This window comes from Culex pipiens, chromosome 2 (assembly GCF_016801865.2).
Source record: "Culex pipiens pallens isolate TS chromosome 2, TS_CPP_V2, whole genome shotgun sequence".
In the NCBI taxonomy this organism is placed as follows: domain Eukaryota; kingdom Metazoa; phylum Arthropoda; class Insecta; order Diptera; family Culicidae; genus Culex; species Culex pipiens.
Genome location: NC_068938.1, coordinates 18,260,343 through 18,278,408, shown reverse-complemented (window position 1 = coordinate 18,278,408; position 18,066 = coordinate 18,260,343). Strand labels below are relative to the sequence as shown.

General features: G+C 42.4%; 1 protein-coding gene across 4 annotated transcripts in view; it reads left to right on the top strand.

Moving 5' to 3' along the window:
• The window catches only part of LOC120429790 (transcription factor hamlet-like), a 133,876-nt gene that overhangs the window by 99,842 nt on the left and 15,968 nt on the right, over positions 1-18,066 (top strand). For all 4 annotated transcript variants that reach the window (XM_052707863.1, XM_052707864.1, XM_052707865.1 and 1 more), the window contains exons 4-6: positions 5,183-5,308; positions 5,375-5,474; positions 15,346-15,652. In XM_052707863.1, coding sequence (XP_052563823.1) covers positions 5,183-5,308; positions 5,375-5,474; positions 15,346-15,652 — 533 coding nt within the window. The remainder of the gene's footprint in view (positions 1-5,182; positions 5,309-5,374; positions 5,475-15,345; positions 15,653-18,066) is intronic.

The window sequence follows — 18,066 nt, the reverse complement described above, 5'->3', positions numbered from 1 at the left end:
GGAAATTGCAATACTTTTCATGAGCGATTTTTTTCCTCACCACTTTTCACAACGTAATCATCGTTTCGCGTTTGTAGTTGTGCACAATAACTCACACATACACACTCTCATACTTTTTTCAACCAGACCTTTACCATCATCAAACCAGGGCTAAATGAATATGTTGGAGCATGAATTTTTAATCATAATTTTATTGCAACTTTTTAATTTTAATTTGTATGTGCAGCGCACGGTGGTGGTGCCAATTTTTCATCCGGAATTAATTTGTCACTTTTGTGTGTGTGCGTTCAGGTCTCTCTCTTTTTTGCACCCCTGTTGACCACACACACCCGCGCGCTCCCGATTTTTCTCATTAGCGTTACGCAATTTGAGCATTAATAACAAAAAAAAAAAAGAACAACGAAACTTTTTAGTGTGGAATAATTTATGTCAAAAGGATTTTCCCCGACCATTACGCGCGAATGAATGGTTTCAATGAAAAATATCATTATTGGCTGAGTGTGTGTGTGCGCGAATGAGCACTGACCACGCGAATCCCATTAATGAGTTGTTTGGCGGTGCGTGTGTGTGTGTTTGTGAATGTGGGGTTTGATTTTTCAATGGTGGTGATGAATTATGGAAAACTTTGAATTGATTTTCTGCTCGGGTGAGCGTGATCACGAGCGTCGGGTTTGTGGGTATTTAAGTGATTATTTTTAGGATAATCGTGTTTGAGTGGGGTGTTTTCCTAAAACAAGCTTGCTAATGCACTGTTTGTAAAAGTTAGAATTATGAAATTGTTTACCGGCGTAATTTTCATTTTTCCAATCACCTGTATTTTTAGATTGCTATTAACGTTAGGTAATTATTTGTTTATTTGAGTTAGAACGCAAAATAAGCTCACTGGAAATCTAAGCAGGTTTGTTTTGCCTAACTAAACAAGTTTGTGTGTTTTTATATGTTAAGAATGATTTTAAAACTGTGATTTTAATGCTTTTTTTAAACCTTTCATGTAAACATTGTTAACTGATATCTACAAATTCAAAAATAATTTAATTTTAAATTAAAACCTAAATAGTTTGACAGAATTGACAGTTGACAGATTTACTTACCCCGCAATTGAAGTTCACTATTGAAACACACTGCAATTCCACTTCAAAATTGATTCGATGGCGCTTTTGGCACATCATGGTTGAAGTCCGTACTAGAAGCCACAATCATCAATTTCATCAAAATTTACCGCAAAAAACCGCATACACACACGAGTGGCAATTTTCTTATCAATTTAAATCACTCAGCCGTGCTCAGTCGGCAACCCGTGGGTTGAAGCGTAAAATTTGACTGTGAAAAATCGTCCTTTCGCAAGGCCACAGATCCACATCAGCCCGAGCCGGGGTGGCGCGCAACTGTTCCCAATGGATTTCGGTGCTAATCGAGCGTGCAATATGGCAAACACTCGGGCCAGATAAGGAACGCTAGAGTGGTTCATACTCGGAGGAGATCTCCCCGTGATTGATAAACGATGTTTGGTTGAGGTTCGCCGAAATCTGGACTTGAAGTATCAATTATGAGTGCGCCTTTTGATAATGTGATTAATCCGCGTCAAAAGTGCGGATTGTGGAGTTGGGCACGTGGCCCGGACGCCATCTTGGAAGGGACTTGCGTTCTTTATTTTATGTAGATGTCAGTGGATTTTTATTGCTGGACTGAGTTTTACGATCCGTCACTCCATTGGTCGCAGCGGTTGGCATTGAGTACGGCTGGACTTGGTGACCAACTTAGAACTATTAACTGTTGACAGTTGACAGCTTGTACTTACTTGATTTTATAACTCCAACTCACTTTCACACTTGTACTTACCAGTTCAGCCGCATTCACCATAAAGACCTAAGCCCCGAGTGGAAATATCAAATTTGAAGTCCGTAATTGAAAGGTCATCCAAAAAACATTTTTTAAGTAGGACCTCTCAACCTTGCTTAAGCTGTCAATGTCCGCAATATTTATAGCCCCCTCGTTTTACGACCCCCTAATCCACACAGAGAGCGGTTACTCCGAGATTGATTACGGACTCATCGTCCAACGGATCGATGATAACGTCCTACTTCCCTCTGCAGAGCGCACGGCAATTAGAATACCCTGGCGCTGACCGTCGTCGTCGCCAAGTGGCGCGATAAATCATGCCCCGGACACGCACTTGACCCCCGATTCTAGGCAGAGAGGGGTCAGCTGGCCGTCATCGGGACTCGACTCGTAAAAGGCGACTGAATTGTGTAATAATGCTATAAATTCGCCCTCTCTCTCTGTGTAAGGGGGTGGAACTAAGATAGAGGGAGGGAAACACCACTGTGTAACGGGGTTCCGGGGACATTATTGGAACGAGGGTGCGCTGCCACATCCTTAAATAATGTTGTTTTTGCCTCTGTTGAGCGACAACGACGAGTATTATTGCCGTTGTAAATCTGACTTGTAAGGCACGTTGCCTTCTGGATTTTATGGGTGTCATAATCGAAGTCTTGCTACTGGCTAGTGTTCTAGAGGTGAAGACTTTTCTGTAATTGAAACTTCTCGTCCAAGAATTCTGATTCGATAATCTACCAGACACCACAAGTTCTAATCCCGCAATTCGTTTCCCATTACGATTTCCCCTCTTCAATCTGGTGCACTTTCCGAGAGGGGGTAAAATCAATTGCCCTTATCACACAAATTTCCCCTTCGCCACGGGTTAAACGCCTCCAGCAGATCCGGCCTAATGTGGGAAATATGTTCCGTTCTCCACCTCCAACCTCCGGGGTATCGTTGCTCAGTTGTGATTAAATTATCGGAGGAGTGTTTTTTTAAGCTGCGGCGCACACCCTCGGTTCTTGGGAAATTCGTTTGGCTTTTTTATTTCTCAATTTCGGTGGGAATGAAGACGCGGTTGACTTCGACGAATCCCAACAATCGATCGATAATTGAACGGTATGAATTTTTAATGTCCGGAGAAACCTCTCAACCATAATTGCTTGTTTATTGACTGCGGAACTCCGGACAGAATGCTTGCTTTTTTTCGGGTCTTTGCGGTATGCAAATTGGTCGGCATCGGCTTCTGAATAGATTTGACAGGGCTTGATTGACAGCTCTCGGGTCGGGATCGGGAGATTGATTTCTCCATTGTCACTCGTCGGAGGCGCCTCAGACCGTTGCAAATTGGATCTCACCGGACAGCGCAGTGCGGTGTGAGTCGTTGCACAACCGACGCAACGTGTAGGCGTCACCGATTAATTGCCGCCAATTAGTCACTCAAAAAGCTGACCACCGGACGACGCATCTGTGACAACGAGACCATCACGACCCGGGGTTGAAAAATAAATTGAAACCGATAAATCGTCGATCCGGTACGCGCCTTCTGCCGAAGCTGCGAAAGGGGACGACAATTTTTAATAACTCCATAATTAAGTGGAAAATTGGGTTCGTCCTTCTTCTCGGCTGCAACACCGGTTTACACGTACCACTTGCCAGTCAGTCTGTCTGCGAGCAGATCCTCATCCACGAAAAGATAGGCAAACGCTCCTAAATAAACACTCGTCGAGTCAAGGGTACTCCACTTTACGAGTTTGTCGTCCTCGGCTACCGCTTCGTTTGAAATGCAACCAAGTGCGACGAGTCGTCGCAGCGGCGGTGAAGATGCACTTATCTGTGAGAAGGGATTATGTCACTTTGGTTGGGAAAAGGAAGAGCGATGTTACGCCACTTGGTGGTCGATGACTTCACAGGCTGTGGCCTGGGAAGTCATTGATCTCGTTTCGGTTATTGACAGTTGACTGTTGACAGAATGTACTTACCTGACTTCAAATACTTTTTTTTAGATTTAATCACCAATACTTACTCAGAAATCAGCTACATTACACTCTCAAATTCATTTTATTCCTAAGTCGGCATGTTAAGATTGAAGTCCGCAATAGAAAGCTAATGCGGAAAAAAATGATTTTCCCCGAGTCGGCATATCATTTTTGAAGTCCGTAATCGAAAGCTAATTCCAACAAATTTATCTTTTCCCACCAGAAACCGTTTCGTTCCCAATTGTCCCAGAAACGTTGCCCCGACTTGGTCACACTTGTCAATTTTCACTTTTACCCAAAAAGCCGACCGAAAAAAAGCCATGTGACACACCAACCATCCCGAAATCCGATTTCGAATGATAGCTCACGTTCCGGAGGGAGTGCGTTTTGCATCCTCGACGGCCCGCTGCTTTACGATCCGTTTGTCCGTCAGCGACCTGTTATTGAAAAGATCACGTACGAAGATCATCTTTCTATCGGAGCCGATGACGCAGACGGCGTCGTCGACGTCCAGCCGCGATTCACGCATGTGAATCCTGGACGTGCCAAAATTGAAGTTTTCTCTCCAGTCTGTCAGGTCATAAAACGATCGGCAGACTGCAGCCGCTGGCCATTGTCCATGGCAGTTGATACAGTTTTTGGGACGAGCAGAGAAAAAAACTGAAAAGAAACCAATTGAAATGCGATCCCCGATGTTTTGTTGTGTTCGGAGCGGTAATTTTCGGACTGCGGACAAAGTGTCGTAGGTGTTGATCATCATTACTGCCGGGATGGTTGGGAAGAAGAGGATTCCGGGATTATCCCGACCGTCCGAGGTGTTACCGAGCCGGTGTAATCCGGCTGTTGTTTGGGTGGAAATTCAATTTTCACTCTGAATGGGATTAGATGCGGAGGAGTTCATGGGAATGGGCCCCGGAAGAGAGGGAGGTGACCGTTGCGTTTAACCGGGTGACCATGGACAGGACGATGATACGATCTTTGGTGCGTGATTGGACAAAGAGCTTTTCGTCATCGCTTTGAATGGAGTTGTCCTGGAGATTTTTTTTGATGAGATTCAAGGAATTGAAACTTCTTTTGCTTGAATTCATCAAGAAATCCTACTAGTGACTAATAACTTGACAGATTGTACTCACCATTTTGCTCCAGTTGATAAATTAATCTTACACTTTGTATTTACCTTTTAATCAGCAACATTTAAATTCGTTTAACTTCAACTCTAATACATCAACATTGAAGTCTGTAATCGACAGCAACCTTCGTACACAAGCATAACACCCTGCTCTAGATAAGCAGCGCGTATACCAGTTAACTGGTTTGCGTCCCCGCTATAGTAGTTCCCCTACCGACCACCGTCGCTAATGTGGCGCTTCTCTTTTCTCTTCCAGTTTATGGACATGAACCTCCGCGGATGGCTGGACGCCACGCTGGAAACGGCCAACTGGTCCAAGCACATCCGCAGTTCCGGCAGTTTGGCCGAGGTGAATGTGCAGCAGTACTTCAAGGATGGTTATGTGAGTATTTTTAAAATAATTTCAATTTTGAAGTTATAATAATCTTGATTTAATTTTCTTCCCCAGCAATGGTTCGAAGTGGTCTGTGATATCAGCCCGGGGCAGGAGTTGCTGCTGCGGCCGCGGCTGCACCGCGGAGATGATGACAGGAGCGACCGGGGATCGGGTGAGTTTTACAGAGTCTTTTGTGCGGCCCTTAATAAGCCGTGACAGATGTTTTGGCAGAGGATTAAGTCGCGGTCCGACAAAAAAACGAGCGAGTCCTCACAAAGAGAGCATGCAAAATGCAAATCAAATGAACCTGGCCGGGATTACTCGCCGAAGTGTGCGCGCCCTGTAAATTAAATTTAATTTTAATCTCAGAGTTTAGATGTTTATCGCGTGTCGCTGAATGCAACAGCTGCGCTTCGAACAGTTTGCGTGTCGGTTGACGACGACGACCTCGCTCTGGTGGTGGGAGGTGGAAGCTCGTAGAACGAGATATGCTAATGTTGAGGAAGTTCGGTTATTCTTTGCCAACAGCCGTGAAAATTAACACACGTTGACTTCGACCCCTTTTTTTGCGGGAGCGATGATCACGTGTTTGGTTTAAATGGCAATAATAAAAAAGTTAGGGACGTCGAGGATGACATCCGTGCAATGATGCACGGTGCGATTTAGGACACGGTTCGAGAGGATTTCGAGGGGAAGTTTGCTCGCCTTTTGTTGACATTTATAATTTGCAAATTAGGTGACAGAGTAGAGCAGAGCGCGTTGCGCTTTGGGCGAGTGTAATAAAGTCGTAAAAAATTATTGTTCCGTGATCTGGCAAAAAACCGTGGGACTAATCGATTTTGGGTGTGTGCGACACCGTTAGCGGGGCGGGAACTGATTGAATTTATGGGACAGCTCGAAAGGAGTGCAGTTTTGGTGCAGAACCTTTCGGTTACTGTTGGTGACAGATTGACAGACTGACTTTTATTCTTACCAGTTTAGAAATCTCGTAGCACTTACTCTTCTGCATTTCCGGTACTTCGCACTTTTCTTCTTTTCTGGAACATCACGGACTTACCTTTCAAACACTTTTGTACTTACCTGCTTGAATTACAAGATTACCGTCTAGCTAAGGTTCATCTTGAAGTCCGTACTTGAAGTGATTTCCATAATTTTTAGAATTTCACAGGACACTACACTTAAACACATAGACTTACCTGTTTAAAAATGCTTTATCACAGCTAGCTAACGTTTAACTTGAAGTCCGTACTTGAAGTGAGTTTTTCAATTTATTTTATTTACTTTCCAAATCTTCGAAAAACCATCAAATTAAAATCGCACACGTGCCCGCACCCATCTGGGTGCCACCATGACTAATTCACCGGATGAAAATATTCTTGACCTCACTTTAGGGGGAGTTCACAGTCCGTTACGACCATTACAAACAGTAGTCCTTGCAACTACGCCAACAATTATGCTCGTCATTAGCGATCATCGTTCTGGAGGACTGCAGCAGCAATCATAATTTATGACCGCACATACGATATCTGTGCAGCAGAATCACGGTCCGTGACCACGGCACACGTCCTTCCCAGGGAGGGGTTCCACCACGTTGGACAGATTGATTGTGGTAGATATCAAAGAACTGCCAGGAATACTTCCAAAGGACACTCTCGCGTGGCGGTAACGAACCTCAATTACGGTGGATGTTGGAATTATGGTGGCTTTTTGTTTCTTGATTTCTGAAAAGTTTTTTCTTCTCTTTAATGATATCGATTCGGTAACATCTAAATTAGTGGGATTTCAAAAGAACAAACTAAAAATTGAGGGATGTTTTCGACCAGGGAAAAAAGCGTTTAAAATGTTGTTAATGATCGGGCACGCTTGTCCGGGATGATGCACGCGCCTATCTTCCCTCGTGCATCCCTTGGCTTCTACGGGAGGAAACCATAATTTATCAATTTACACCCAACAAAACTGTTGTCGCATCTCCGTCGCCGTCAGGAATTAATCCCCTAAGTGTGAAATTACGGTTTCCACCCCAAAGCGGTTCATAATGATGATCCGATCGCCGTCATCGTTTTCATGTTTCCAGCCCTCCTTCCAACACTCCACGGTGTGTCCTATCATGCTCTAATCGCTGTTGTTGTACCACGTATCGTATCGAATGCAACAACTCTCCGCTGTACAAAGTGTGAACACGTATATCCCTGCTCCTAATCCACCCCTATATCGATGTTACGCCATACCCCCACACTTTCCAGTCAGATGTCAAGCAATCATAACTTCGGTGGCTACAAATGTATGTCACTCGCTTATCATGTCGCATTTTTCGGCGCACAACAAATCCAGAAAACAATTAATGGGTCGGTCGAGCGTAATTCATAGGCTACGAACTCCGCCAAAATGTGCAGCTCTCTCGCTGGATGCTGGTCGAGGCCGGGTGTTAATCCTTTATGTCAACTAATAAACTGTCAGCTTTCGGTGATCTGCTCTGCGCTGCTCGCTTGGTGAATGGACAGCAGGCAGTCGTGATCACTATTGTTGAGAGGGTGCTGCTTGCTGGCAAATATGTGGCAAATTCAATCAAGTCCTTAGACGGTTGCAGTACGGGGGGTGCTGAATCCAGCGCCAAGTTACGTGACCATTATTTCAAGGTTATAAGCTGCAGCAGAGTGTCGATAGTGATAGCCACTTTCCCGCATTTCGTTTGGTGATTTAACCCTTTTCGGATTGTCAGATGTTACGCACTTTTTGTGCTAGCGTGTGTGAAGGTGATTAATGGTTGCGAGGACGAAATCGATCTGCACTAACTTTGCTTTGTGCGCTGGAGCAGGGGGCGACAATATGCTGATTAATGATGGTGGTGGAAAGGTGGGACTAGACAAACATTACAATTCTGGGTAGAACTGTGGTGATTGTTGGTATGGAAAGAATGTGAGCACAATGTTACCATGAAACACTTGGGTGAGCTTTTTCATTTGATAAAAATGCAATGCAAAATGTTTAAATAAAATTATTTATAATTTGTCTCTACAAATATCAATAATATGAAGAATCTACATTTAATTTCATTTAATTTTATTTTAATCATGCAATCTATCAAAATCAATTATCGTATTCAATTCCATTTAATTTTTGAATTCATGATTTTCATGAATTTTGCTCAAAAAAGTGAAGCAAAAAGTATCACAAAAATGCATAAGAAATAGTTAGTTTGTTTATTTTACAAATATTAGCGAATTCATAGATATTTAATTTTTGACATTTTTATATCCTTCTCCGATCCAAGATTAAAGTTTAAAAATTCTGAAAACGAAGACTTGGAAATATTTTTGATGATTTTATTGAGATCCACATACGTTTTGTTTTTCTTAAAACATCATCTCTTTAGGCTAGTACAAATTTTATTAAAAGTTTTTGACAATCGGCTCTGGTAAAGGCCGCGGAGGCACATTAAACATTAAAAAATATAATTTCTAATTTTTATCTTTATTTTCAAAATTTTAAATCAAAAAAGAAAATCAAATTGCTTTGTACAGCATAATAGTAATTCTATTGTTAAAAACTTGCAAAAATTCAAAATATTCATGAAAAAACTTTTTTTTTCATAAAGTTTGACGATCCATGTTGCCAAAAGTTCAAAATTCGTAAAAACGTTTAAAAATTCAAAAATGAGCGTTATGCAATATTTATGATCAATTAATCAATTCTGGAGGAACATTTTAAAAGGGCGCATAAGTATTTTGACAGCATTTTTCAATTTCCCAGGCAATAGGCTACTATTTTACAAAACTCATAGTGATAAATGATAGCTGGAGAGGTCATTCCATTTTAAATTTTAAGAAAAAGTTACCTGAAGCTTGAGAAATAGCAAAATAGCTTAAAATGTCAAAATTTCAAAATGCTAATCCTCCCTTCCCGAGCAGACGGAAATAACATGGGAATAACATTTTTTGATATTTGAAATTTTTAGGCTAATAACATTTTATGTTATTTATAACAAGATTTGTTATTTGTCGTTTTGATTTTTTTGTTATTGGATTGTCATTGTAATAACCGACTTATATAATTTTTAGCTATTCTACGATCAAATCTTTGTTATTATTTGTTGTTATTTTAACAACTAATCCGATCAACCCAATAACAGTTGGAGGCATTCTTCCATAACAAAAAATGTTATTCCAAAGTTGTTTTGGCTTTCAACCAATATCAGACCAATAACAAATCGTCAGCTGTGTGCTATCTTGTGACAACGACCATTTAGTACTATTCGAGAAAATCGATTTTTAAAGTTTGATGATGGTAGTGCCAAACTTTTGAAGCAATCGGTTCGTATACTATCGCTTAAAAAACGCTAAAAGTTTCAACTAATTTGGTTACACCAGTTAAAAGATACAGTAAATTATGTAAACAAAAATCTGAAAAGCACGTGTCACAAGTGTGTTTCGAAAGTAAAATTTTACTACGTGTCACAAGAGTATACAGAATTCCCATACAAACTAAAATAGGCTTAAATCAATAGTTTAACCGACTTAATCAGTATATTTTCAAAAACAAAAGATTGCATTGCCTTCAGAAAATGTGTATCAACATAAATTTGTGAAAAACAAGAAAAATTTTCCACATTTTCCAACAACATGTATGACGTGTCACAAGTGTGCACGATCATTTTGATGATAAATTGGTCTATGTCACAAGTGTGTATTGCGATATCCGGGAAACGAAAGCGAGTTTCCAAAATCGGGTTGAAGAATCTTGTAGTGTTTGTTAAGTATAGCAAAACGTCATCATTAACTCATTTTCGACCAAAATGGTCTATGTCACAAGATAGCACACAGCTGACGAAATGTTGTTATGATAACATAAACTGTTATGAAACTCTAATGCAAAAATGTATTTTTCAAGAAGATTCCATAACATTTTTCGTTATTTTAACAGAATTTGTTATTGAAATAGCATGAATTTTGTTATTACCGTCTGCCCGGGTTTTCTCGTGTTGCTTAAGAATTGTACAAGTTTTTTAATAAAAAAATAGAATTTATTTTTGCTTTCTGTTTTTTAAGGGAATAACAAAGAATCTAGAGGTTTGTTTTAAAAGGTCCAATAAACATTTTTTATTGTTTATTGAATTTTTTGAAACCCCTGGAACCTTTAAAAAAAGCTTGAGATTTGTTGTTTTTGTCATTTCAATAAACCAGAAAAAATAACAAAATCCTAAATTTTTTGATGAATTTCAAATTTTTAGGAACATAGATCGTCAAACTATAAGAAAAAAGCTATTCCATAAATATTTTGAAATTTTGAAAAGCTAATGAACAAGAAAGAGCATCCTGTTTTTTTTTGTATTCACAAATTAACGGAAAATTTTTCACTCCTCAAATAATTTCCTGACTTTGTATTGGATTTCAGGAAACTTTAAAAAAATACTTACTCATTGAAAATTCTTAAATCTGACAATTTTTTTTTGTTTTCCTTCCAGTCTTGACTTTAAGTTAAAAGGAATAAAATATGACGGTTTCTTACAGTTAAATTGTATTTTAAATGATTCGCAATTATTATGCAAATTCAGGTTAATTTTATTTTAAACTTTTTTATGTTTTTCGATAAATAATTTGAAAGAAGCTTTTTTCTGCTTCTTTTACATAGAGTAATGGCCCTTATATGGTTGAATGATAATTTTCACTGAAATTTTTTTTAACAGAATTGATTTTTCTGATTAAAATTTGGCAAAAAAGTGATTTATATTCAGTTTTGTAAAATTTGAAGCAAAATCCTTATTTTAAAAACTTTAAGAATAAAATATATTAAATAAAAATCTCTATTTTTTGATAATCTATTCAAAATAATTGTATTTTGTATTGAAAAAAATGCTATGAGGGGTGAGCTACGTAATTTGTGGAAGACGCAAATCGTTATATTCTCATGTTCATAAAGCTTGACAGACCCATTTTTACAATTTTGTACCTGATATGAATAATCTTGTCTAAAGTTTAAGTTTTTTTTCACAACTTGTATGTTATTACAAATTTGCACAATCATAAATTATTCCCAAAAAATTCCCACGAACTTTCCTAACCAAAACTACAACACCATATGCCACCTTCCACACTCAGACCATCTTTTCTTTCCCGCAAACGACCCTCACCACGACTGCGTCGTCGTCGTCGTGGGTCACACTTGAGCAACCCCAAGCCCAGATGTTCTTTCCGACCGGCACTTTCCGACAGAAACTTGGGAATCGACGCCTTACTCCCGAGAATCCAGGTCGGTGACTTATGTTTTTCCCACACTTTTTTCCCGTTGAGGTGTTTGTCAACTTCTGGAAGTTCCGTTTCCACCCGCAAGATTATCGCAGATAGTGTACTTCTTAATGAATACACGCGCGGGGTTTTTTGTAATTTCGCTCAAAAATGTCCGATTAAATCGGGCGCCACCGGTTACGCACGTGTCCGTGATTTTTAACGCCGTCGTAACGATCACCGCCGGGGTTCCAACCGTTTGACTCGATGGTCAACGGTCAAACCTCCCCCTGCACGACCAGGATCACGGAGTGAGTAGTCACTTCCGGTTGCGTTTGGCTTTTCGAGCTTTATCTTGATTCCTGCTGAAATTAAAAATTGCTCCTTGCGGTTTGAAAAAGGGGACGTCTGATGTGGTAAAACCTGTCCCCCGGTTAGGGGTTCGTGCCTTGGTTTGAGGCCAAATCCAAACAGGCAGGAAACCGTTGAAAGTCAGTTTGAATAATTGAATTAATTTTCTGGTTATGATTCTTTTTTTTCGGAACCACGGAACTCGTAATGTCCGCCGGGTAACGGCGATTCGCGTAACGCACTTCCGTAACCAAAAAGTCAGCTGGTTGTGTGACCTCCGGTCGTGGGAATCTTTCTCTTACCGCCAATAAAAAAGGTGAGGTCATAGCCGGTAAGGCACACCAACGCGACCATCTGACGAGTTCAAGAAGCGTAAAGTCGTCGTCGTCGTCGTCGTCGTTGGAAGGGGGAAGTCAAGGATGAGTTACTTTACGAAGACAAATTCTTCGTTCGGCAAGAAATGTGTTCCTCGCGATGATGTGTTGTGTGCAATATGGAGTTTTGCGTGGGAACTTGGTCGTAGACCAGGAAGGGTTCCGCACTGTTTGAAGTCGTTATGTTTTGCATAGTTCTGCCTTTAGTTTTTTTTTGTTTTGGAGAACCAACGGCGCGGTATTGGCATTTCGGCCCACGGATTTGGATCGGGAAGGTGGGCGCGGGCGCGAGATGTTGCTTGAATGTCAGTTCGATCCGTCAATTGAAGCTTAGAGTCCGATTGGCGCCGAAGCGAGCTGAACCAATTTCATTAGACGGGGAGGTAGTAATTTCCGATTGATGTTGACAACGTCAGTGACTGGGTGGTGTGGCCTTGGCAGGGTAAATGTATAATTATCGGGTGAGCTGGGAAGAATAGGGTTGATTATTTTTGAAATGATGGTAATCAAAATGCCCTTAATTTATTCAAAAGGTTAAATTGAACCAAAAACTCCTTCAAATAATATAAAATATTATTTTATAAGACTAAAAATAATCATAAAAATAGGTCTCCAACCGCATTGTTCCAGTGACTGATTTCCGCTCCCCTTTCCCTCCACTCTGAAATGATTGTTTTTTCCGAAAGGACCTGACCCGAACCGTTAACACCAAAGGATACAGTTCCAGAGAGAGCAGATAAGAGCATGATTTTTATCCATCACAAACACACTTGAACGCCTCAAATTGGCCTCCCCCAACATAGTGTTGGTGCCCGTACCTCGGGAGGTGCCGTGCGATGGCTAAACAATGTTATTATTATCCTTTTTCCGACGAGCACCACTCGAGCGTTGAAGTGCACCCCCTGAACTCCGCTGTCCTGTCCGTTCCGGCAAGGTGGGCACGAATTGCCGCGCGCGTGGACAGGTAGCCTGAACTACCGAGTTCGGAGAGGGGACTCAAATCATTTCCATATGTGCGTTTTCACTCGTCTCGTGACTTATGACTAACGTCGTGTCCACCTCACGAGGAGGGGGTGTTCTAGGTGGCAGGATACGTGGTGAAGGGTTCCGATGGGTGTAGGAAGCCCGGTTTGATGCGACGTTGATTGCTGACTGTCCGGCAATCGAAACCAAGGTGAAGACCTGAGCGGATGTCCTGAAGGGAGTTGTCCTGAAAAGTGAAGACGCGACTTAAGTGTTCAAAGTGAATCTTCTTCAGTGTTCTACGTAAGTTCATTTGGTGGTAAATTAGTCAAGTTACGGAATATGTGCGCTCATCACCTAAGGTGAAATCCAAAACGCTGCAAATACCTCACCTGAAGAGGTTGCACTTAATCATTTCGTTCATGACAAGACGCGTGCTGCTTCGGGACATTTTATAGCTCTTATTATTCATCTCTCGGTGAAGCTCAACTTCTTCCCCCAGTGCAGTGCATCGTCCCCGGGATCACGTTTCTTATGCTCTAGTGCAGACGACGACGACTCCGTGCGCGCGTAGAAAAACGGTGATTTGTGTAAAGCGAGGTGGAGGTGCCCTCAAAACTCGGTTAAGAATTTTCTTCTTGTGCCTTCTTCTACGTCGACGCCGAGAGCTGGATGATGCTCTGGCGATGGTCTTAAATATTAATTTTCTTGCCCGCGTCGCGGAACTGTTCACGGTCTATTTGAAGTCTTGAAGTTGAAGCTGGGGTACCCTGAAGTGATCTTGATTAAATTGACATTGTTTTGGTAGAATGTGTTCAATAATTCAGTGGAAAAAAAAAGTTTTGCCAAATTCTACAAAAGCAAAATAATTCCGGAAAATTAAATTTGAGAACCACTGCCCAAGAAGATGATGCCTGCGCTTGCACTGCTGCACCCTGCAGACGATGCAGAATGAATCACGAAATTGGAGCAGGTCCGACTACGCTTACGGCTTACGGTTTTTGTCGTACCACACCGGGTTCACCAGAAGCCGTTGCACCACTGACCATAGCCAATGGGGTCCCCCGCTTTATCTCTTCTTCGATGCTGTTCTGCGGTCTCAACCCATATTTTTTTTTGTTCTCCAGCCCGCAGGCCTGAACTGTGAATTTCATGCCAGGTTAGCCCGCCAAGTTCAACACTCGCGGTGTCCCCGATTTCGCCCGCGTCGACGACAACGCAAAAACGGTCCTATCACGTGGCCAAATCTGGTCGCCACTTCCTGCCCGATCTAGATGCGTACTCGCGTCCAATTTGGCTTTCGGCGCGTTAGTGAAAGCTCGCGCCGGGGTCATCCCACGTGTGCAGGTCGTCCGCCGGCTATCAGGTGTCTCAGATCTCGCACGCATATGTATCAAGCGCGTCAGGTCCGCGTCTAGTAGGTGGCCAACGACGCGTTGAGTTCAGGAGATCATCTCTTCGCCGGCGGCAACGCCGGCACAAGAGGGTGATTTTTCATTTTCGATAGTTGATTTTTTGTTGTGTCGAGCCGGCTGAAGTTTTCGACGAAAAACAATTAGTAGAAATTGATTTTTTCCTTCTCGCGGCTACACGAACTCTGGAGATTTCTGCGGACGAAGAAAGTATGTTGGTGTTGGCCCTCGCGGGGGATGATTGATTGCTCGGGAGTTGGACGCGATCTTCGGTGGCTGCCTGCCTGATGATCATCTCATGTATAGGGGCATTCCGGCGGCAGCAGCAACTTCTGCTGCTGCACGTATGGAGAGCTGCTTTTTAATGACATGGCACGGACTTTGGCGCGCTCTAGGTGCCATCTCTCCGCGGTCAGTGTGTTCAATTTTTGGGAGTGACGTGGGCTCCTAATGCTCGCCGGGCACGAGGTCGTAATGATCGCTTTTTTGCTCTCTCTCTCTGCTGTGTGGTTCGGGCCGCGGTGATTGATGTGAATCAATCACAGGTCTGTATCAACAAAACTACCGAACTCTCTGTTGATTTTCTTTCTTTGCTTTCGCGCGACCTAGGTCGCGAAGATCTTCACGTCTAGCCCGGATCATTACTCATGGTTTCATTCAGAAGACGATCGTGCCGCTTGATGAGCCACAACTCATGATGGTGTTTCTTCTCTCTCCGACAGGTTCCCAGCACAGTGAAGCGTTCGAGGACGAGTACAACACCTCGGCGGAGTTAGATTCTAGTCACCACAAGGATCACCTGCATCATCATCACAATAACAACAACAGCAGCATCAGCAATCACCACAACACCACCGGTGGAAGCAGCGTGGATCGCGAGAACTCGCGCAACAGCAGTAGCAACAGCCAGAACGGGCTCGGGCACGAGGACCAGGGTCACGGTCAGAACAACCAGGACTCGGACGAGGACGAGGAGGGCATCGACGCGCGGTGCGTCGTCTGCGATCAGCAGTGCCACGATATCGACCAGTGAGTACTGTATGGTGTTGTTTTTAGTTTTTTGTTTGTTCTGTTACGTTTTTTGGGGAAGTCTTGAGTAATTTCAAAATAAGATGACCTGCATCCGATCAGGATGCAAGCATAACTTTGAACTAGACTACTGCACATTTTTGGCATATTATCCGTTTCAAGATACTGTTCAACTGAGCTTTTTGGATGACCAAGAATTGTAGAAAATCTAAACTGAACTTTGAACTGAGTGTCTTTAGGTTTTGGGTTCATGATGGTGGTCAATCATTTTAAACGTTTTCGAAATTAGATTCGTAGCGGTCATGATATTGCTCAACCTAAATGATAACCGGATCCCTGCATCCAAATCCCATTAATCCTCAGTTGACGAACGATCTCAATTACGAAAGGCACACACCTCTCTCTCTCTCTAAGCGCATATACCGCAGCACCGCGTCAACGTCACGCCACAGCTCTGACAACGACTAAACGAAACTACCGCCATTCCGCTCTGCGGCGGCCCGTACGACCTGGGCGGATTCGAAAGGCCGCTCTCATTAGCTGACGTGATCCGCCGTGAAAATTGATACCAATAGATCGCGCGACACCAACGCCACACCGCATCAGAGCTTAACGAACGGGTTTGCAATTAATTAATTAGCAAAACATGGCAAATATGAACGTTACAGCGTCCCCCGTCCCCGAAAAAACCGCAAATCACCGCGTTCCGCGACTTAGTCGCGATTAAATTGAGCCACTTCTCGGACCTGTCAATACGACCCGGCGAAAGTCCCCCCGCATCAACTGTCAACTTACGGGTTGACGATCAACACACATTTGTTCGCCAATTTTTCACCCCCGAAATCTCAATTAGACCCGAAAAGCCGATTAGCTCTGTCCCCGCGGGGACGCGTGACGCAATGTTTGTCACTGCGGCGATCACTATCGGGACGCACTAATCACAAAGATCAAGACGTCTACCTCGGGGAAACCCTGCCGGGTGCGTAAATTTCAATCAAATCAGTCTTGTGGTCAGAAGTCGGTTCGCATAAATCTTCCAGGTCGTTGCAGCGGTCGCCGCCGCCAGTAGTCGAATGGTTTCCTTATCGAAGCGATTTGATCTTGAGCGGTGGGGGCACTCTCCGGAGTGCGTTGCGTTCAGGTTTCGATTCTGGTAACCTCGCGGGACTGGGTTGGTTGGGCACGGAAAGATTTTTGGAATTTTTGTTGGTGCCATAGATTTTGTGACCACGGCTCAGAAATTGTCTCAGAATGCGTCTTAGTTAACATCACAGATTAAGTCTAAGACTCTGTCTCAGACTACATCTCAAAATCTGTCTCAGGCTATGACTTAAAATCAGTCTTATACTACGCCTCAGAATCTGTTTTAGATTTGTCTCAGAATCTGTCTCAGACTCTGTCGCAGATTCTGTATAAGATTCTGTCTCAGAATTTTTCTATGACTTCGCCTTAGAAGCTGTCTCAGGCTTTGTCTCAGATTGTGTATCAGAGGTTGTCTCATATTTTGTATCAGATTCTGCCTCAGAATCATTCTTAGACTACGTCTCAGAATCTGTCTCAGACTCTGTTTGAGATGACATCAAAATCTGTCTCAGACTCTGTCTTAGATGACATCAGAATCTGTCGCAGAATTATGCTTAGACTTCGTCTCAACATCTGTCTTAAATGACATCAGAATCTCTCTCAGAATCTTTCTTAGACTTCGTCTCACAATTTGTCTCAGACTCTGTTTGAGATGACATCAGAATCTGTCTCAGAATCGTTTTTAGACTTCGTCTCATAATCTGTTTCAGACTCTGTTTGAGATGACATCAGAATCTATCACAGAATCTTTCTTAGAATTCGACTCAGAATCTGTCTGAGACTCTGTCTTTGATGACATCAGAATCTGTCTCAGAATCTTGCTTAGACTTCGTTTCAACATCTGTCTCAGACTCTGTCTTAAATAACATCAGAATTTGTCTCAGAATCTTTCTTAGACTTCATCTCAGAATCTGTTTCAGACTTTGTCTTAGATGACATCAGAATCTGTCTCAGAATCTTGCTTAGACTTCGTCTCAGAATCTGTCTCAGACTTTGTCTTAGATGACACCAGAATCTATCTCAGAATCTTTTTTAGAATTCGACTCAGTATCTATATGACTCTGTCTTAGATGACATCAGAATCTGTCTCAGAATCTTTCTTAGACTTCGTCTCAGAATTTGTCTCAGACTCTGTCTAAAATGACATCAGAATTTGTCTCAGAATATATCCTAGACTTCATCTAAGAATCTGTCTCAGAATCATGCTTAGACTTCGTCTCAACATCTGTCTCAGACTCTGTCTTAAATGACATCAACATCTGTCTCAGAATCTTTCTTAGACTTCGTCTCAGAATTTGTCTCAGACTTTGTTTGAGATGACATCAGAATCT